Genomic DNA, 21,834 nt, shown 5'->3' on the forward strand with positions numbered 1-21,834 from the left:
AAAGGAATGAACACATTTTTAATAATCCGTAGGCCAATCCTAACCTGGTTGGAAGCATAAAAGGTCACCTTTAAAAAAGAAAAGTTTTTCAATATTTACATTTAACAGCACACTTTTTCAAGGTGAATACTGTGAGAATAAAACTTCTCAAAGAATGTTGGAATTACGAGGCTGAGGAATAATAAATGTAATTTAACAATCAGGAAAGATGGTAACTGTCTAACGAAGCTTGTGAAGGAAATCCAAAGCAGAAACTGAAATATCTGAACAAGTTTAGTGAAAACAAACAGTTCAAAGTTACTTTCCCAGAGATTTGCTCTTTCGGTTAGCTGTGTTCGTTCAGACTGTGAAGATGGGGGAGGCGGAGGTCAGAGGCACCATGGAGCCCGTCTCGAAGTTGAAGTCGATCAGAGTGTGAGTGATGGTGCTGATGCTGCTGGCAGAGGAGCCGGTGCCCAGCTGACGCTCCTGGAGTTTGTGGAGATAACTCTGCAAGGCAGGCAGCAGAGAGGAGCGCGTTGTTACACGAACCAGCTACTGACAAAAACTCATCAACAATCTCTCATGAAATGAGGATATTTTTTCATTTTATGTTTTTATTTGAGCCTCTTACTGGTGCGAGGACATCTCCAGCGTATCGCTTCAGAGGCGGAGGCCTGCGCCGACGGTATGGCCGGGGTCTTCTCCTTCCTTCTCTACATTTCTGCTTATTTTCATTTTTCTTCTGTTTTTTATTGGCACCTGGAAAAGAGAATTAAAATAAATCATTTATTTACTCATGCCGTTTGAACTTTTTCACATTTAATGTCCCAATCAAAAACTTTATGTGAGAAATCAACACGAGCTGTATAATTTAAAAAAATCCTTAATGGAAGCAATTATTTAAAAAAAGATCATATTATTCAGTAAAAAGTTTTTTGAGGAGGTTTTTCTGCCATATCAAAATAAATGTAAACTGCCGGTGTTACTACTGGCAAAAACGACAAAGAAGACGACAACAGGATGCAGTAGGAGGATGGTGGTTTGTTTTAAGGGAAAATATTTAATGAGTAATAAAATTAAAGGGCTCAGTTATCACTGCTATTGTCTTGGAAGAATAAAGTTCTAGATTCAAAAGCCAAGAGCTTCTTGCATACAACGTAGTGAATGTCATTAATGCGAATAAAAAACAGTTTAGAGTTACTGCTTAGCCATAATAAATGGAACATTGACCAACATGTGGTCATGATTTTGTTGTGTTGATGATTTTCATGATGGAACTTGACAAAATGTACCAATATCTGTTACTGGTCTTAAAAATGTTTTCAAGACGTGAAACACTTTGAAATGCCGTGTTGATGAAATGTGCTTTGCAAATAAACCTGACTGATTGATTGACTGATCTGCTAAATGGCTTTTCTAAATTGTCCTTCTGCAAAAGTCAAACCTGCAACGTGGAGAAATAACATGCAGGTACAGACGACTGATGGATTATTTTCCTCTCACTCTACAAGTTTGCACTACTTTGTATTGAGTTATCTAATAAAATCCCTTTCATACAAATTCACTGTAAAACATTTGAGCAACATTTAGTTGGGTCTACTATTTTCTACTCTTCAAGTCAAGTAAATTTAGCRAGTTTTATATTTTAAACCTAAATGTGTGAGTTTGTAAGTTGTGTTAACTTCCAAGAGTTGAATAAATTAGAGTTTTTAAGTTAGCACTTAAAAAACTGAAAGAAGAAAAAGACAAGGGTGACAGCCATTTCCCAGAATGCTTAGCTGCAYGTTTTTGTATCAGGAGAAGTGTGTTACATTGATCTGACTCTTGTGTTTTATTGAGGCAAATGTTTATTTTAATGTCCTGTTCACACTAAATGTTCAATAAAATTCATTATCAGAGCAGAAATTTTGTCCATGTAATTTGAAACAAGAATTTAAATTATTCTAAAGTAAAATAAGTAGTTATTTTAACTTAATATTGTGAGTGAAAGTAATAGAGAAATGTGGCTCTTTAACCAGGTGAGGGCAGATTTTTTTCTTGCATGTTGTGAAATTATTTGGTTTAAATTGCAGCATTTAGTTAAAACTCACAATTCAAGATTTATTAACTTAAAAAACAATGTTTGGACAACTTGTCTATTGTTGTTAAATAAACTTCACAAACTTTAATTCTGAGTTAAAACCAAAACAAATTTCTTGTTGACTTAAATTTCATTTTCAAGTTAAACCACCTTCAAATGTTTACAGTGTCTAAGTTTGTTGTAATTTAGAARCAAAATGTAAAAAAGTTCAAAAGAGCCACCTTTGTGACTGCAAACTGAACAAAACTCACCTTCAAAGTGTGAAACTCCTCTTGCAGTAAACCACCACTGCACCAACACGCCTACGGTGCTCAAAACAGGACAGATCCCAGCGATCGCCCAGTTAAACCAGCAGAAGGGTCGYGGAGCCGCTTCACAAAACACGTCATACACCTGATGCGGCAGCACAAACGCGCCCACCATGTAGTCCGCGCACAGCATCACGGTCGTAGCTCCAAACACAGACGTGTAGAAGATGCTGAACAGCCTCTGCCACTGCAGCGTGAACACAGCAGACGCGATGCTGGCGGCCAGTAYGGCACAAAGAGGCACCCACACCGGAGCAAGGCTGTGAAACTGTCCCACAATCACCAGCATGGACAGRGACAGGAGGCTTCCGAGCTGCAGGCCACAGAGGAGGAGTCCCAGCGTGGACACCAGCGCGGTAAACAGTCCACACAGCACGCCGACTCCCAGCCCGATGCCCGCCTTGGCGTCCTCTCTCAGCTGACCCGTGAAGTCCGGTTCCTTATGGTAGAACAGGAGCACGGCAGATGAGGCAAACATGAAACCGGAGAAGAACATGACCATCTTGAAGCAGCGATAGCCTGCGAAAAGAAATAATAGCAATCTTAGACTCTCCGAAGCTAGTTTCCTGTTAGCCTCCCTGCGCTGTTCCACTCGATTCAACTCTCGCTTCACAGACAGTCTGGGTTTTCTCCCGTTTACTTCGATTCCTCCAGTAGATTTTCTAATGGGTCAATCAGCAAACAGYTGTGAACGATGATGTCAATTTTCTGCGCTGTAGAATTGTAGTCTCCCTGTAGTTTTAGCAAAGGCAGCAGAGGAAACGAACGAAGCCCTTCAGTCCGTGATGGCCACGAAATATTGAATCATAATTAACATTACAACCAATGAAGTGCAGTCAGATTAATAAATGACTCATAAGAGGKTTTCTCAATTTATTTGTAAAAAATATTGAATAATTGCGTGTTTTCCATGTCACTTTACAGTTTAGCACAACTCTGTTACCATTGAAAATAAATTAAAACAACATTAAAATTTWTGGTTGTAACCTGAAATGTTACAAAAGTTTGAATACTTTCACTTATGATCAATTTCCAGATCTCTCCATAGAACAACTATTTTAGTTTTTTATGTTTATGATAAGAAGCACCTTCATTTCTTTGCAGAGTTAAGTATTTTAGGAAGTTGGGGCATTTATGGAAAGAAACTTTAAGGTTATTTCAGTAATGTTTGGACTAGCTGGTCTGATAAAATGTAAAATGTATTGCCATATGTAAACACACGGACTTTGGAGCATGTGTGTTTGCGTAATGTCAGGGTTCATGGTTGCCTGATTCATCTCAACATTTTCTCCCAGTGAAAGCAGAACGGGAAATGTTTGCTTCACGTTGCAATGCGTGCACATTAAACACAAAATCCCCGTTAAAAACCGAATGAGCYTTAACACCATGACATCAGTGGGATTTCATTCAGCGCAACAGGTGGCGTCTCATGAACGCTATGTGTATAAAATTTAGATTCCCATCTGCCTCCTCCAGCTTTGGACTTATCCACTCTAAACCCCTGGCAACCTGCAGACGTCTGCCTCAGGGGATTTAAGCCAACAGGTGAGCTACTGAAACATTTAAAACAGCTTCGTGTAAGCTAATACTAGCATCTAATGTCAGCGCRGATACGCACCAAAAAAGCAGTAGATGAGGCCGAATGAAAGGCAGACGGAGCAGACGACAGACGGGATGACTTCGTATTGCACATTATTGTTAAGAACACAAATATCCAGCTCAGTGATTCCAGCTCCAGGCTCCTGTGTAATGTAGAGTGAAGACACTGCCATCATGGAGGATTAYTGCTTTTGTGCTGCCCAGCTGCTTTGGACATGAATCTGCTTTGTTCATTGGAGGAGGGAAGCTGGAAGTCCAAGCAAAGAGGAAGTTCCTGGATCCAGAGCATGCATTAAACCGTTTCCTGATGTGCACCTGCACAAAGAAAAGGACATGATTTCAGGGTTTGATAGAGACTGAAACAGTGACAAGTCATGAAATTCCCCTGTACTTCAGTTTGGGTTTTTACTGCTTCTAAAAACAACTCAAGTGCTTAAAATCAATCACCCAGCTGTTTTTTGGTGTCTGAAAAGTGAGCCATTTCAAAAACCTTCTGAATGTAACGCCACAGATCAGCAGGCAACGCCCGTTACCTAGCAACTACAGTGAATTCCAGCCTGTTACCTAGCAACCCAAGTGGAGCTCCAGCATGTTTGGTCAACTAGCTTTACTGCGGTTTGTGCTCTACAATGGCTACTGTAAAAGACAAGTGTTTTTTTTGTTGACTTATTATTTAGAAACAATTTGCTGGGTTCTAGTTGGTCGTGCAGGAGGCTCTACTAATGCTTTTCAGAGATGTACAGTTGTATAATTGCACATCTTTTTGCAGGTATTTTCACATGTGAGTGTAAACGGTGAGTTGGAGGGGTGTGGCCAGCAGCAGTTTATTTGGATTTAAAGTGACAGCAGCTCATCATAGGCAGAGCTGACCAGATTAAAATATGATGATCCAAGAATGATTTTGTGCAAAAAAGTGTGGCAAACATGTTTTGTATAACCCCTTTAGACCTGTCCCAACCTATTCACGGAAACATAACAGGTCATTTTTAAACTGCTGATGAGGAAGTGCCTTTTCCCATGCCCAAATTTTCTATTCGGGAAGCAGAGAGGGAAACCTAGCATCCCTTCCAAGTTTTATGTTTTGTTTAAGAACAGGATGCAGCTGAGGAAATGACCTGCTGGCTCCATGCCTCTGTTTTTCACATGCATTGTTCTGAGCATGTGGTTTGGTCCTCAGTTTGCCAAACAATAAGAAGGAAACAAACATTTAGACACCAATAAAAGCAGCAGGATGGACATTTTCCCAAAATGAACAATAATGTCAATCAAAAAACACTTAAGAAATACTTGAATAATCCTGCATTCAAAAAGAGTAAAAGTACTCATTCAGTTTTTAAGATTAAAATTATCTTCTGAAGATAACCCTCAAGCAGGTATTAAACATACTTTAATTAATCCCTCATTTCTGCTTTTAAAAATAGTTTTTTATTGGTCTGATGTAATATTCTATTAGCTGTTAGCAGAAAATCATCATTATTTAGAGACATGAAGGTGTTAAAACATTCATATTTGTCTAATTAATTGGTATAATGTGGAAGTAACAAAATGACTTTTCCAAAATATTCAAATTTATTTGAATAGTTTTGTATTTACAGCATTTATTTGCTGATGACGTGTAACAAAATATAATTAAAGATTACCATTTATAAAGTAAATGTCATAATTTCAAGCTTATTTGTAAACTTTCTGAACATTTTAAGCATGTTCACCTGCAGCTGATTGTGTGATTGCAGGATGCATTAGCCTCCTGTAAAGATAAGCTGTTGAGGCAGATCCTACGGTCAGCCAATGGACTTAGAGGAGCTTTAGCAGGTGAGTCTTTATCATGTTACTGTAAAGCACTAGAAGACTTTCAGACGTTGAAATTTCTCTGGTAAAACTAAAACATTAATACTAAAATATGAAAGAATAGCAACAAAAACACCTGATTTTCTGTTAATTTTACTTTAAAAAACAACAACACTACTGCAGTGTCAGATAAACTACTGAATTACCACAAACAACATGAAAACGTGACAAATGAGAAGATAAAACGTGTGAAAACATTCTCATGGCCTACCTGCAGCGGCTCACATCCTCGGGTTTTTAAYGTGCKCTTTAAAGGAGARACGTTAGCATCCTGGTCGRCTTGTCMAATTCCTGTRAACAGGGAGCGTTCAGGCAGGAGTTTGTCCGGAGTTTCTACATCGGCTGTGTTGTTTCCCACTGAGCGCGTCCAACCGGTAAGTCCGTCATCTGTGCTTGTCAGCAGCTGACGCCTGGGAGGGCGGCCATCTGCCCCCAGCGTTAGACCGACACAGCTGCCAAGTCAGGGAGTTCGACCCTCTCTACCCATAATCCTCCAGGAACACTGACCTGCAGGTCTGCTAGCTTTAAGATACCCAGCATATCTTTTTAATAGGTTCAGCTTTGAACCTAGATGTGTCCTTGTACACCWGAGAATTAAAGTAACTGTCCAAACTTTTCACCACACACAAAACCGCAAAATTTTACTAAGTAAAATATCTAAGTACGCTTGAAATGCAACAAAACTAACTTACAAGTAACGTAAGTTACTTAAGTTACTTGCAAGTTACGTTACTTGTATTTTAAGTTAATATTAATTAGAAAATAAATGTCTGTCGTTTGATCAGATTTACTGTTGCATTTATTTCTGGTTGTTAGTGAAGAAAACAATTGATTTTCAATAAAATATTAAACACATTTTTAGTTTTAAAAGCTGTTAAACTCATCATAAAGAAACGAAAACTAAAATCTGCATCAAACAGTTCATATAAAACGATAACATCTTCCTGGATAAGGGCTGCACAGTGGTGCAGTTGGTAGAGCTGTTGCCTTGCAGCAAGAAGGTTCAGGGTTCGATTCCCAGCCCCGGTCTTTCTGCATGGAGTTTGCATGTTCTCCCTGTGCATGTGTGGGTTTTCTCCGGTTACTCGGGTTTCCTCCCACAGTCCAAAAACATGACTGTTAGGCTAGTTGGCCTCTCCAGATTGCCCCTAGGTGTGAGTGTGTGTGTGCATGGTTGTGTGTCTCTGTGTTGTCCTGCGACAGACTGGCAATCTGTCCAGGGTGACCCCGCCTCTCACCCAGTACGCTAGCTGGAGATGGGCACCAGCACCTCTCCCAACCCCACAAAGGGACAAGGGTGTAAGAAAATGGATGGATTAATTTAAAATAGGAGCTTGTTTTAAATTAGTATTTCCTTAACATTTATTTTAAATGTACTGGTTTCACTGGTAGATTATCTCACTTATAATAAAACATTTTTYCCCATGTTATAAGTGAAATGATTTACCAGTGGTATCAGTACTTTTTAATCAWTATTAAGAAACTACTGTCTTAAAACAAGATCCAATAACTTCCTGAAAATTTAAGTTAGTTTTGGCGCATTTCAAGTGTAAAAAGAAATACTTCATACGAAATAAAGACTAGTAAGACTGTATGTTTGCAAGATGAAAGTAATCGAGGGCCACAAAATGTATATATTCTTTTTTTGTGGTGAAGGGCTGCAGAAAATCACTTGAGTGGATGAAAATGTCCAACGGGCCACATTTTGGACACCCTTAATCTAAATAATCTGGTTTAATCCTTTCAAAACAAACAAAGAAACAAAAAAAAAGAAATAAGAAAAACATTACGGGTAGATGTTTCTTGCTRCACCAGATGCACTTCCATCAAATCCAGTACAATTCAAACCAGGAAATGTAAAATTGTAAAAATGCCAGTTGGTCGTTTTCCAGTCTGGATTTTTGATCWGAACAAACCATGACAACATCTGGATGGACTTTTACAACACATGTTCATCCCAGCAGTTGTACACCAAGCATRGAGACGTTAATGCAGTTTGCTCAAAGTGCCACTCACACTCAACACCATTTCCACCATCTAACCTCAGTTGGATAAAAAGCTAAAATTAAAGCTGTCGCAGACTTGATTTTACAGCTGCTAAAAACAGACATTTCTGCCCTGCAGCTGCAAGCAGTAAAACAAGCTAAAGATATAATGTAGTTTAAAATACCACAGTGACAAGTATAGCGCGGTGCTGCTGTTGGCACTCAGAGACAACCTTAGAAGTCCCAAAAAACAGTGAGGAGTTTTGGATTTAAAAAAGATCCTTTGCYGTAATTCAGAGATACAATTTGCATTTTTCATTGCGTGAAAGCAGCYTAACCATAAAATATATTTATAAATTAGACATGGCGAAAATAATATAAAGCAACAATAAAAATWTKCATTTGTGAAGAAAAGCGTTGATGTTGAAGGCCACAGACTCAAATGTTTTCTAAGCGGCTCTGAATATCTGAGCTTTTTAGATTTGTGTCTCTTTGTCGCCCCCTGCCGGTGACTCTGCTCCTCCTTTCCTCATGTGAAATTAAAGCTAAATCCACAAAAATCCTTTATAAGCTGCAATTAAGTATATATTTTTATCTACTCATCTATCCCACGACACTTAGCGCTTTCATGCATCAATTATAAGCCTTTATGTCAGGATTTATTTTTCCAAAAGGCATAAAAAACTAGTGGGAAAACATATTTTTTCAAGGTGATCAGTTGTAAATTTCTCCAAATACAAAATTATTATTTGGAAAATACATCCGTAGTGTTACTTGATGTCTCAATCATTTATTTTTTTTTACCTGCAAGAGTAAAAGGAGGGACTGGATATTCTTGAGTTGCTTTGGATTTAACAAAACATTTCTTTCACTTGCAGTGGAKGGCCAGTAGTTGGTAGTGTATTGTATAATGCACTAGTGTCCACTTCAGTGGTCTGTGTGCATTTRAAACATAGAAAAATCCATGAGCAGCACAAGAAAATGGCTTTTAGATAGCTGTCCACTGCAGTGACCGCGATGCATGAAGTCCACCCCTTAATCTAAATGAAAACCAGGGGCAAGTTATGTTCACAAACTAAACKTGAGTTATTTTGGAAAGAAGAAAGGCCAAAAATATCACTCTSTAGAGCCGCAAAGCTCTGAGGAACAAAACTTTCAAAGTGTAACAAAGAGTTTCTGACCCAGAAGGAGGAAAAACATGAACTTTTGCATGTCTTTGTGTTCGTCTATCGCACAAAATCTCAGTAAGATGCATTAAAAGTAACATATTATTGATGTGAYTTACGCCATTCCTGCCTCCTATGGCTGTGTATGAGCAGAGCATTTAAAGAAAAATCTGCRGCAGACTTTAAACACATGAAAACGAAAAGTGGACATTAATAATGACAGACGCTGATCTACTGAATATTTAGATCGGATGAGCGGCACTAAGGTTGGCTCAGGTTTTGAGCTGCCTGCTTGAATTAGGCTCCACTTGTGAGAAACGTACCAAAGAAAGAACAAGCCTTTTATGCTTCCATCAACCAAATATGCTTTTCCATCTTCTGAATTTGCAGATGAAAGGAAAGCATGCTTTTAACATTTGAGTAGTTGAATAAAAACCAACAAAAGTGCTTTGTGGAAGAGAAGGTGGGGAGCTTGTTTCATTTCATCTCAGCCATGCAAAAGCTACTTTTGATTTGGCCGCATCCTCCTGCTGGTGGACAAGTCAWATTTGTAATTTTTCAGTCGAACAGCAACAGAATGAGCCTKTTTAACATGCTGCATACTGCAATATAAATCTAAATAAATGATCAYTCTAAAAGCTCAGTTGCTTCCTGAAATAYTAAAAGACAAAGTTAATCAATTCACAGAAAGTCACATGTGATTGCTGAGTGGGGACTATTGATCAGAACGGACTCTTTCTCATTTCTAAATGAAATGAACCGTCTGTCACCAGATTGTCTCCAACGCCTGTGATAGTGAAGTYATATTGATTCTGTAWGAGAAAGTTAAAGCATTTTCTGTTAGATCCTTCAAAGTAAAATCTGTTTTATATTCAAAATRAAAACAACACACCAGTTTTTAAGAACCGCTCAGTCGGTTATGTTCCATAAAATCAGCAGAAACACACATAGCTTGTGTGCAAACAAGGAGATTAAYCTTAAAAACTCTCCAAGATTATCAATGAGAACTGGGTGTAAGAACTAACATGTCTGTTTTTATACATCAGAGGTTTACTGAGTTCAAAGTACAAAACTGCTGCAGCCACTAATCCATACRGAAATGTTTGTTGTTGGTGTGAAGGAACACCAGGCATCTACTCAGATTGGTTTCCTATACAGTGTATATATTTGCAGTGGATCTTTAAAGTCCAYTCAACCCTATAAAACCTGGAGGTTGTGTGATGTAAAAATGTATCCRATGTGATTCAGCTGTAAAACCAGCAGCTCTCCCACATGGACTCTCGTCACATTAACTTCAAGTATTTGCAGCCTTCAGGGAAAAGCTGAGTGTTCCTGCAAAGTACCGGCTGTGACCAAAACCTCAGAAGCTCATCTGTTCACAATATCTCTAGATTATGCAGAAGGGTGTCAAGAAAAAGCATTTACCGTATTTTTCGGACTATAAGCCGGTGCTTTTTTTCCCACGTTTCGAACCATGTGGCTTGTAATCCGGTGCTGCTTTTCTGTGGGTTTTTCTTTAACCACCAGGGGGCGCTTTAGCAGGAAGTGAATCATTGGAAGTCAAAATTGGAAATCGTAGAAGAAAGCTCTAATTTTCATTTAGAACAAGCACATGCTAGCAGCAGGTGGTACAACGGAGAAATGTTTTCAAACCCCCCTCATCATGGAAACCACAGGAAGAAGTTCATTCGCTTTTAAGTTGAAAGCGATCGATCTGGTAGTACAGGAGGGAAATGGAGCCGCTGCAAATAAAACTCGGAGTGAACGAGTCCGTGGTTTGGAGGGCTGCGTCCTTAGCCCTCTGCCCCGTCGTTGTGAAAAACCGAGAGCGACGGAGATATCAGCGGCTTACAGCCCAGTGCGGCTAATATAGGTACTTTTCCAGTTTTTTTTAAACAACTTTGTAGATGCGGCTTATATTGAGGTGCGCTCTATAGTCCAGAAAATACGGTATTTCCAAAATAATACCGTCCAGCTTCTATAAAATCTCCTTGAATTTGGTGGCCAAATCAATGTTGATCTGATTAAACTGAACCTACACTTTGGGTCTTTAATTTTAAATGAACGTTTGGCACAAATCGACGCAATGAAACACGGTGGTGGCAGCATCATGTTCATTTCCACTGGATTAAATTATAAACAGGCCAAAAGCCAGTGATGTTTGACCCCAACCCTAGAAACCTCCAGATGATGATGAAATTTAAGTTTTCAGCAGCAGAGAAAGAGCCATCATTACAAGTCTAGAATTTGTTTTACAAGATTATAAAATGAAAGTTAACAAATATTTGTGTACACTAAAACTGGTATTTATTTGTTTACTTATTGGCTTGTTGTTCTTTGTTCAGGATTAGAACATGGAGCTTCATGCACAAAAATATGACAGTCTAACAAGCAACAAAACAAAGCGAGTTCTTCAATAATTTACAGGAATAAAGTGTCTGATTTCTTAGAAACTTATTATGTTGTAATAATATCTGATCTGCATTTTGTCCTTTTACTGAAGGAGCTTCCAGATCTGGACCTGGTCGGTTTGTACCCCACAGGATAAATGGGTAAAAAACAAAGACGAGCCTCTTTACTGCTGTGCAACAATCAACTCTAGTTGCTCTTTGAATATTTGTGTTAATGACGAGAGCTCTTGACAGATGCAGTGAATAAATTATTCATTCTGGCGTAGGAACGACTCATTGTGTCGTCTGCTTTCAAAAGGGATCCAGTTATGGAGTACTTTCTGCTGACATCCTGTCTTCTTCTAATGCTAATTATTTCAGCCTCACAGTTTCTAAATATAACTATGTCAGCAAATATGTTACTTGTAAAATTAGATTTTAAAACTATGAAGAGTTTAAAAACAGATGCATTGGATTAAAGGGGAATATCATGCAAAATTCACTTTTTTTAGCTTACTATATATATATATATATATATATATATGCTTTGAATGTCTGGGAGTTCATTTTTTAATTTATTCTCTCTCTCTGCTGCTTCTTTATATTCTTTTTAAGTTATATTTTTCAGTTTTTAGCCTATAACGTCTTGTTTTTTATGACCTCACCACATTTACTGTGGAACTGCTGAATAAAATCACAACTTCCAGTTCATAAGTTTTGTGAATCTGCCATTTTTTTTCCCTTGCAGCGATTTTGTAGTCCAAGTTCAGTCATGCCAAAGTTGCAAGTAGACAAGTGAAAATGTAATTTCCTAAAATGCAACAACATATGGTCTGCTTGGACATTTGTAGAATAAGATGCATCTGTAGCACAAATACTTCTAACATCAACATGTGAAAAGCTCAAGCCTTTCTGCTTGACTTACTGTATTATCAATAAAGTGTATAGTGCTGATCTGCTATCAATTTTCAATTAATCACTTAGTAATTGAGAGCAAAAGGTGTTTAATACGAGATTTTTTACAGAATTTGAACTAGGTGAAGTTAAAACTGCCATTTGAGGAGTTTTTAGATGATTAATAATTCAATCATGTTAACCTTAAATACAAAATGTACGTATTTTTTGTACGTTTGGCTTATTTACTTATCTAAGAGTGTTCTTTTATTTCAACAATCAACCATTTTTTAAAGTCTCCATACTCCAATTAACGAGTAATCAATTACTGAATTAGTTGACAATTATTTAATCACAATTAATCGGATTAATCGTTCAGGCCTATGGAGGATGTAACTAAAGAATCGTCAAGATTTGATGTTGGTTGAATTTGGGCGCAGACGCTTTCTGAGGCATTGCGCATCTTAAGTAAAAATTGAGAAACAAATACAGAATTTACAAAAATGCGAAAAGGCAAACAGGATGATCAACAAACCATGAAACAAGGAGCAACGTGAACTAACAGGAGAATCCAGTAAGGGAGTTAAATTGATTGCTAGACAATGGGAAGAATGCTAATTAGAAAACAGGGTGCAGCTGTGGGGAGAGAGCAGAAGGCAGGCTGAGGGAGAGAGAGAGAAATGGCACAGAGGAGCAAAACTGGGGAACAGGCAGAACTTAAAACTAAAAGAGATGAAGAATAACTAGATAAACAAACATGATCTAACCTAGAGAAACTAACCGACTGATTTAAAGTAAGGCAAAAAAACAAATATTGATTTAAATCGAATATGGCCAAACAAGCCAAAGGATCCAAAATGTAGAAAATGCATTTTTTAAATGTCATTAATCAAGACAATCTGGGAGCTAAAAGTCAACAGAGAAAATATGTATATTGGAGAAACTAAACCACATAACCAATGATAGACATTGAAAAACTAATACACGTAACTTAAAAACTTTGAAACAGGCTACATGTTCGATCTGCTAATTAATAAGCTCATCTGGTGCCAAAATCCAATTCCCCTCAGACTCAGGCTCTCGTTGTGGCCTCATTTATCAAAATAAGCCAATTAGAGCACTCTCACCTCCGTTTTGCTGTGTACTCATTTTGTAGAGCTGAAGCCGTGGGTGTTATTAATCATAATGCTGTTAATAAAGGGTTGCTATAATCTTGAAAGTTCTTAAAGTTTTCCTGAACTCACTTACAGAGGATTATAATTTGGTGACAGTAAATGATGTGAAATAAACATGGCTGACATTTATTTTAAAAAACATTAAATAAGGGTGTTAAAAAATGTAACTTAATAACTGTTGGGTTTAATATAATGATACTTTAACTGTTAATTAGCAAGAAAACCACCAGCAGCAACACAACTCTGCAAATTTAGCAAGTCAGGGGCTTTTTAAATGATTTATTCTCCAAAGAAGGGATCAAAATGATTCAACTGGAAGTTTATGTCAACAATTAAAACTAGGATGAAAGTGGATGTCATATTTCCTAAAACCCCTCATTAAGCTCAGACTTAAACATTTAGTTCAGAAGTTTAAATATATATAAAGTATATTCCCAACTAAATATTTAATTTCAAGGCCAAATATTTCATTTGCAAAGTAAATATTTAGCTTGTGCATTAAATATTTAGTCTGGAACTCTGCTCTGATATTTATAAATGTATGAATAACATGCATTTATGTATGTTATTCATACATAAATGACTTTATGTATGAATAAAGTACATAAACATGACTTTGAAAAATTTAAATTCTATCTCTAAGAGGCCAAATAAACATAAATATTGCTGTTAATTTTTACTTTGTGACTTTACAAACACCGAAGCTCGTCGTGTTTCATATTTACAGTACAAACAGGAATATTAAAATAACTACACTGCTGAGAAATGCAAAATATACAGATCCACACATAAGCACTACTAGAGTTCATGAAGAATATCCACACATCCTTTTACCCATAGAAATAACCGGAAACCTTTTGAACAACGTTTCATGCACTGAGCGCGCTGACATCGTCCTCCGTTACGTTGAACCTGCTGCACGTTTGACCGCTGAGCTCCTCCTGCTCTGTGACCGGTTCGTTGCTCCCATGGGACGAGCTCTTCATCACGCTGTAGTAAATCGGCACGTTGTACTCGGCCTCCCTGCCGTGGCAGCTGCACCTGCACAGCTTTTTAAACGCGACGCGAAACTTCTGAGACATGAGGTTGTAGACGATGGGGTTGATGGCGCTGTTGGTGTAGATGCACATCCGGCAGAAGAGGAGGAACCAGGTGTCGTGGTACGGAGGGTCGATGAAGGAGTTGACCACCACCAGCGTCCTGTAAGGCATCCACAGCAACGCGAAGAGGATCACCACCACGGCCAGCATCTTTGTTATCTGTAGAGGGGAAATTACGGAAATCATTTAGTTACGCGGCTATCATTACTTTATGAAACAATGGGAAGATCAGGCTTTTCTATAAGGTGATTGAAGAAATCCTAAAGCTTGATTGTTAGAAAAGAAACAGACTTTATTAACCCCTCAAAGGGGAAATTCAGGTGACTGGAAAAAATAGAGGCCTCTGCACTGAACCCCATTGAAAACCTCCTGGTTATTCCACCAAATACTGATTTCTGAGTTAAAACATTAGTTTTGTTGTTTCTGAATGAATATAAACATGTTTTCTTTGCATTATTTGAGGTCTGAAAGCCCTGCATCTTTTTCGTTATTTGACCAGGTGTCGTGGTACGGAGGTGTCGTGGTATTCTGCAAATATTAAATTTTGCTTAGAATTTCAGAGACATGTTGTCTGTAGTTCATAGAACAAAGCGCCACCACAGGTGAGGAGGGGAAATGGTTTTTCAAAGGGTTTGGTACCCATGACAGTGCAGTGTGAAAGTGAACCGAAGCAGCTGAAAATGTAACAAAAGTTGCAATTTTGGTCTCCAGTCAAGTCAAGTCTACCAGACCATCAGGTGTGAAAACACCCTGGAGGTGTTTATCTTAAAGGTGACCTAATATGCTTCGTTAAACAGGTTAGGATGGTCTATGGGTGAGGATATTGAGATTTTAGCTCTGCCATTGAGCTGTTTTAGAGCATCTTGTCACTTTACATCCAAATAAACTGCTGCTGAATGCTTACATTCACACATGAAAAGGCCTGTTAACAGATGCGCAGTTATACTACAATACATCTTTGAAAAACAATAGTAGAGCCTTCTGCACAACGAACAAGAATGCAGCAAGTGATTTCTGGATGGTAAGTCAACAACAGAACACTCATCTTTTCCAGCAGCCATTGTAAAGCACATACAGTGGTAAAACCAGCTGACCAAAGGTGCTGGAGCTCTGCTTGGGTTGCTAGGTGATGGGCTGGACTTCGCTGAGGTTGCTAGGTAGCAGCGCAGTGCCCATTGATTATAACTTGATTATTGGGAGGTTTCTGAAACAGCTAATTTTCCAGACACAAGAAGTAACTTTATTGCCTAAAAATCACTGGGTGTTTTTGTTTTAAGGGCTTGGGCTTTTTTTAGATGCAGTTGAGACCCAACATGTGCTTTTTTTACAAAATTTTATCTAAAACAAAACGTCATAAAACAGTTGCAGCACCTGCTTTCTTGCAGTAATGGYTCCCTTGTTGGGCTTGTTGGTGCTGTGGGAGTGGCCCTGATGAACCGACCCTCCTCCTGCTCGGTCGCTCAGATGTGACGGCAGAGGACTCATGAACAAAATCCTTGCGATGAGCCCATACAGCACAGTGGCTACAATCAGGGGGACCACATAAAAAAGAGTGAAGTCCAGGAAGTAGATGGGCATGTAGAAGCTCCTGGAGACGCGGTAGGCGCACGTAACAACCACTCCGTTGGTGTAAACGGTTTCCTTAGTGTCTGCCAAGAAGAACCACATGGTGCAGTAGAGGGAAGTGAAGATCCAGATCCCAGCTATGATCCTTTTGGCTCTGGAGACCGTGCATATGAACTGGGCCTTTATGGAGTGACAGATTGCGATGTAGCGCTCAATGGTGAACGCCGTGATGGAGCAGGACGACACGTTGATGCCCAGATACTGAAGGTACGTTATGCACAGGCACCCTGTGTAGCCGTAAATCCAGAAAGCCACCACATCGGAGATGTTGGGCAGGCCTGCAGCCAGCAGCACAATAAGATCAGCGACGGCCAGGCTGACCAGGTAGCAGTTCGTTGGCGTCACCATGTGTTTGGTGCGCAGGACGACGAGCACGACCATGACGTTCCCCGCGATCCCGACGCCACAAATGAGCATCGTCAACAATATGGTTATGACTTGTTCTTCGACAGAGTTCAGAGGCATCGCAGTCAGATTCACAAGCCGAGCGACGTCCTGGAAAACGGTGGTGTTGTTCTCCATCTTTGTTTTTCAGTCCAGCAGGAACGATTCAAAGACGAGGAGCCTCAACACAGAAGACCAAGTGGAAAGTTTAACTAGAGACACACTAGAATCATGATATAAACATGTTATCTACTATCAATAGAGGGAAAAAACAGCAAGACTCTTAAAATTTCTTGAATTTTCTTGGAAATATTTACAAGCTAACATGTAAATACATTATAGTGAAGGTCAAATTTAGCTCTGTGTGTAACAATGCCAAAATAAAGTAACCAGGCCCAAATACCTTATTTTTACATCATATGTATAAAATCAGAGTAAATTACAGTTTCTTATAGGGCTGTCATTATTTTAGTGCTTTTATACAATTAAATTGTTTGTTGTATTGCATAAAAATTATCTTTTTATCATATCAAATTATTGGTTTTATTGTATAAAATATGGTCACTTTCTGGTATGAACTGATCATTTTACTGTGTAAAATCAATTTGATCAATTTCATGAGGTAAAATTTATCGTATATGTATGTATTTATATGGGAAATTTCTGGCAACCACAGCTGCTGGTATTATTATAAACGCTTTTTCTACAACTACAGTGTTTTAGTTTATGTTACCAAACTAAAATACAACATTTAGTCAGAAAAGTATTTTTCCTGTTTCCTCCCAATCATCCTCGTTTCTGGCGTAAGCAGACGTGTTAAAGGGTGATGCTGCATGAATGAATGAATGAATGAATGAATGAATGAATGAATGAATGGATGAATGAAAGTGTGAAGTGCTTTAAAATTGTGTTTGTCGCTGCTTGTTGACAGCAGATCCTCCCCAAAGCCTGATGTGTCTCTATTGCATTAAAACTGAGCAGAAACGGGGAGGCGAGTGAAGCAGAACACTGAATGGGACCACGATGTGTTTAACAAAACGATGAGGAGATCTATGCAAAGTCACTGGCATTAGTCATCCACTGGATCCTGAATCTGATTGGATTAAAGTGGAATGAGTTGGATTTTAACTAAACACAGTAAATATCTGGATGTAAATTGGATTTATCTGAAATAGGAAATCATTCCTGCCTTTAGCTATCAGATTGTACAATCCCCAACTCTGAGTGTCTTTAAATCTATATTTGATCTGGACTCATTTATAGATTAACTCGTTTCTTATGCATGCTTGTTATTATTTTACTTTATTAATTTATATTTAGTCATATTTAATTACTTACAAAACCACATTTATTTACTTTTTTGAACCAATTTCTCCTGGGGATCAATGATGTCTATTCTATTCTATTCTATTCTATTCTATTCTGTTTGTTTGCTTTCAGTGCTTTCAGATGACATTTATGGTGAAATGTCACTCAGATCTGCATTGAGATGAAGCTTAATTACTTTTTCTGTAGCTTACATTTCTTTGTCGATTGAATCTAAACTCAAATTATCACTAAAAGGTGTTAATTATACCAAATACATACAAAATTCAGGTAAAAAGAAACAATAAAACACAAAAGCCATATTAAATCCAGAGGAATTATATCATTACCTAAAGCTAGCATTAAAAATATATCATTTTAAATATAATATAAAGATAAATACATGACCAAGCTAATCACAGWWGTTAGTAACATCCAGCTCACCATGAGTTGGACGAAGCAGCGTTCGTTCAGAGATGGTGGCAGCGTTCTGGTCCGCTCTGTCCTCCTCCACTGATGCTTCTACTCGTCCTTATCTCTCTCTCTCTCTCTCTTCTCTTCTCTTCTCCCTCCCTCTCTCATCCACTCACCATTACATCCTCACTGGTTCAGTCCTTGTTCTAAAAATCAATTGTGCCTCAACTATCAAAGGTGCCATGTTAGTGCTGGCAGAATAGGGGAGGCAGCCACAAGTTTTACCGCTGCAAACGTTGGTTTATAAATTTAAACAGAACTAATTGATGCTAATTTTATCAGGCTTGTTACTGTTGTGTCCCTTGCAGACATAAATTAGCTGACTCTCCATAGTCTGAAGAGGCTAACTTAAAGGTGACCATCAGCAGGTTAATATGGGCTATGCTAAAATAAAGCGTTTATTACATTTTTTACTCAAAATCATTCTTGGACAATGAGATTTTAGTGTGTTCTCAGTTCCTTCTAGAATGAACTGTTTTAGGATTTCTGTAGCTTTAAATTCAAATAAGCTGCTGCTGGCCACGCCCCCCAACTCAGTGCTTATACTCGCATAAGAAAATGGCTGCAAAAACAATGCGCAGTTATACAACCTTTGAAAATAATTAGTAGAACTTCCTGCACAATCAACAAGAATGCACCAAGTGGTGTCTGGATGGTAAGTCAACAACAAAACACTTGTCTTTTCCTGCAGCCATTGTACATGGCATACAGTGATAAAACCAGCTGCTGGAGTTCAGCTTGGGTTGCTAAGTAACAGCTTTGCTTATTTGTGATATTATACACTTGATGAATTAATACATAACTAACTTACAAGTAACTTTTCAGCAAGATATGTGCTTGTTTTAAGTCAAAAATTCAGTGATTTTAGTTCCATTGGCAGATTATGTCACATATAGCAAGACATTTTTCAAATGGTTATAAGTGAAATAATCTGCCAGTGGAACTAGTACTTTTTCATTAATATAAAGGTTTTATTGGCTTAAAGCTCATATTTCTTTCTGAAATGTTACTTGTGAGCTAGTTTTGTTTTATTTAAAGTTCACTAAGATATTTGGACTAGAAAATAGACCAAAATACTTGGTAAGATTTGTTTTGTATTTCTAGTTACAAAACTAACTAGAAATAGTTAGTTTTCTAGTTAGTTTAGAAATAGTTTTGTAACTAACTCTAACTCTCATTTATTAATTTCCCTGGTGTTTATTTGAGTCTCTCCATTTTCTARCAGCAGTTTTATCTCTCAGACTCAAAAACAGTTGGATTTTGTTGTTTAAATGTTGAGTTTTTCTTCATCATGCAGCCTATTTTTGAGCATTTATAGACCTTTATTAAAGTTGTTTACCTGTCCGCCTTCTTCCACTATCTATAAATGAGGACTCTACTTGTGTCCTCAGTCATAATATTTTAACATAGAAAAGAAATTGTTGCACATCTGCAACTTGGGAAGGTTTTTTTGAGGCTACATGACCTCCACTGGTTTATAGACAACCACMGGDTACAAGTGGAAAACATCTGATTGCTAATCTTCCAGGAAGTGAAATTTAATACCAAGACACATTATTTTTTGTTCACAAAAATTGCAAAAACCCAAGAGATGCATCTCATAATCTGCAGCCCTAAGAAACCTCTAATATTAGGAAATACTAAACACGTATAGCGTGCTTGGAAGGGTGGAGAAGCAAAAACCTCCCTAAAACAAATATGGCAACACATTTTAGGTTCATAAAGATTCATAAAGCTGAATTAAAATGAACTACAGGACTTTTGCAACAATGTTGTTTGTAGAGATGCTACACATTCAACATCCAGTCTCAAACATTGGTCTACTTGCTGACAGAGCAACCTATTTGTTATTTTCAGAGCTGGAAACACGGTAAAAAGAAGTTATGATGATGTTTACATCCTTAAGCAGCCTGAAAGAGTGATTCATCCTGAGTGTCTAATGCTTCAAAGTGACTGATTTCAGAATCCAGCCTGAAAGAAAAAGGTCTTAAACCCTGTTTCTGTGCACAGGACCATCATTTTGAATACTAATGGAAGTTTCTCCATTTTCAAATAAAAGATGTTCAGTATTCAGGCTGCCTGGAACAGCTTTGGAGAAGAAAACATCAAAACATAATTATTATTATGACCTCTGTACATCACGTTTGGTATTCAGATGAAGAAATCTTGAGTTGTAGTTTCTTTAGGTTTTCATAACTCTATTTTTGCAGGTTGTAATTCAGTACATGCCAAATATACAAAAATTAATTTGGAAAAATATAGATAATCAAATATTATACTACAAAAAAATCAGGTCATTTAGATTAATTAGTACATATTTTTATAGTTTATTTTTTTAATTGTGTAGTTGATTCTAACCAACAGAAATCTGAAAAGGACGATTATTTTTGCACAGGCGATTGCATGTTAAGAGAATCACGAAGTGGACACAGTGTCAGGAGCAAAAATAGATTATAAAGACGTTTTCTATTAATATTCTGGGACGCGTCTTAAAATAAACCCCCCCAGCCTCATGGGAAGCCTTTGATATGCAAAGAACTTCTTCAGAAATTTTAAAATGTATTATCTATTTTTGAATAGCCTGGTGAATTATTTGTTACACGCATGAAACCGGTTGATTTAATCCATTTCATCTATCTGGGCCAATATAGAAATCCAGAAATTACGAGATCTAATCTGTTATTGTTCATTTCCTGAAATGAGATTTTGTTTTTCCTGAAGTACCACAGCGCCACCCAATGGGTTTGAAAGGTCAAAACCACAATGAAGCCATATTGACGGCACACATAACCACAAATATAACGCTCGTCACGCCTAACCACGTTCCTCCAGCGCAGTGTTTCTCAAACTTTTTCAGGCCAAGGACCACTTAACCCATTTAACAAACACTCACGGACCACCTAACCTGAAATTGCCTCGCGATAACACATCGTAATATATAATACAACCTGAAATGAAAATATTACTCTCTTAACTCACTTATTGTTGTTTTCTTTGTTCGTGCCAATGAGAAAAGTGGTGCTGTTTGGTAAATGTGACTGGCCACAACAAAGCCATGAACAACTTGGGCATTTTGAGTTATTTACAGATTCTGGCATATCTAAGCTTTCCATTGTTGTCAAACACATGGAAATAAAATAATAAATTGTGTGAATTAATAACATTTAGGGCTATTTATGATTTAGAAGCACAATTAAAGAAAAATAGACTTAAGTTGCTTTAACAGAAATAAAAACAATTTTTCCTGCATCATTAAATATAAAAAATAATTAACCCATCGATCCTGGCAATTTTGTTTATATGTAAAACGATACCATGTTGCCGTGGTTACGCATTATAACTACTGGAAATCCTTGCAGCTGTTCAGCATCCAGAACCAGAGGGAAACCAGAAATGATCCAACCAGAAAATCTAGAAAACAAGAAATCAGAACCAACAGAACTTTTCCAACATGCAACATTTTCCTCTTTATCGCATTAAATGAAAACACAAGGTTTATTAAAACTGAACCCTTAGAT

The 21,834-nt window shown here is 37.8% G+C and overlaps 2 protein-coding genes across 3 annotated transcripts; both read right to left on the reverse strand.

Annotated features, from left to right (window-relative positions):
* Positions 1–6,273, reverse strand: LOC103467771 (transmembrane protein 198-like). Its single transcript, XM_008414438.1, has 5 exons — positions 6,029–6,273; positions 3,989–4,284; positions 2,314–2,889; positions 614–741; positions 1–489 (listed from the first exon to the last, which is right to left on the reverse strand). The coding sequence occupies exons 2-5, from the start codon at positions 4,143–4,145 to the stop codon at positions 340–342; spliced, it is 1,011 nt and encodes a 336-aa protein (XP_008412660.1). The 5' UTR covers positions 4,146–4,284; positions 6,029–6,273; the 3' UTR covers positions 1–339.
* Positions 6,274–13,913: 7,640 nt separating this feature from the next.
* LOC103467770 (thyrotropin-releasing hormone receptor-like) lies at positions 13,914–18,365 on the reverse strand. Of its 2 annotated transcripts, none has more exons than XM_008414436.2 (3): positions 18,287–18,365; positions 15,899–16,718; positions 13,914–14,686 (listed from the first exon to the last, which is right to left on the reverse strand). In XM_008414436.2, the coding sequence occupies exons 2-3, from the start codon at positions 16,673–16,675 to the stop codon at positions 14,297–14,299; spliced, it is 1,167 nt and encodes a 388-aa protein (XP_008412658.1). In that variant the 5' UTR covers positions 16,676–16,718; positions 18,287–18,365; the 3' UTR covers positions 13,914–14,296. The 2 variants fall into 2 exon arrangements, with proteins under 2 accessions (XP_008412658.1, XP_008412659.1); XM_008414437.2 differs by having other exon boundaries at positions 15,899–16,760; positions 18,287–18,320.
* Positions 18,366–21,834: the final 3,469 nt, after the last annotated feature.

The sequence above is a fragment of the Poecilia reticulata genome, linkage group LG7 (assembly GCF_000633615.1).
Source record: "Poecilia reticulata strain Guanapo linkage group LG7, Guppy_female_1.0+MT, whole genome shotgun sequence".
In the NCBI taxonomy this organism is placed as follows: domain Eukaryota; kingdom Metazoa; phylum Chordata; class Actinopteri; order Cyprinodontiformes; family Poeciliidae; genus Poecilia; species Poecilia reticulata.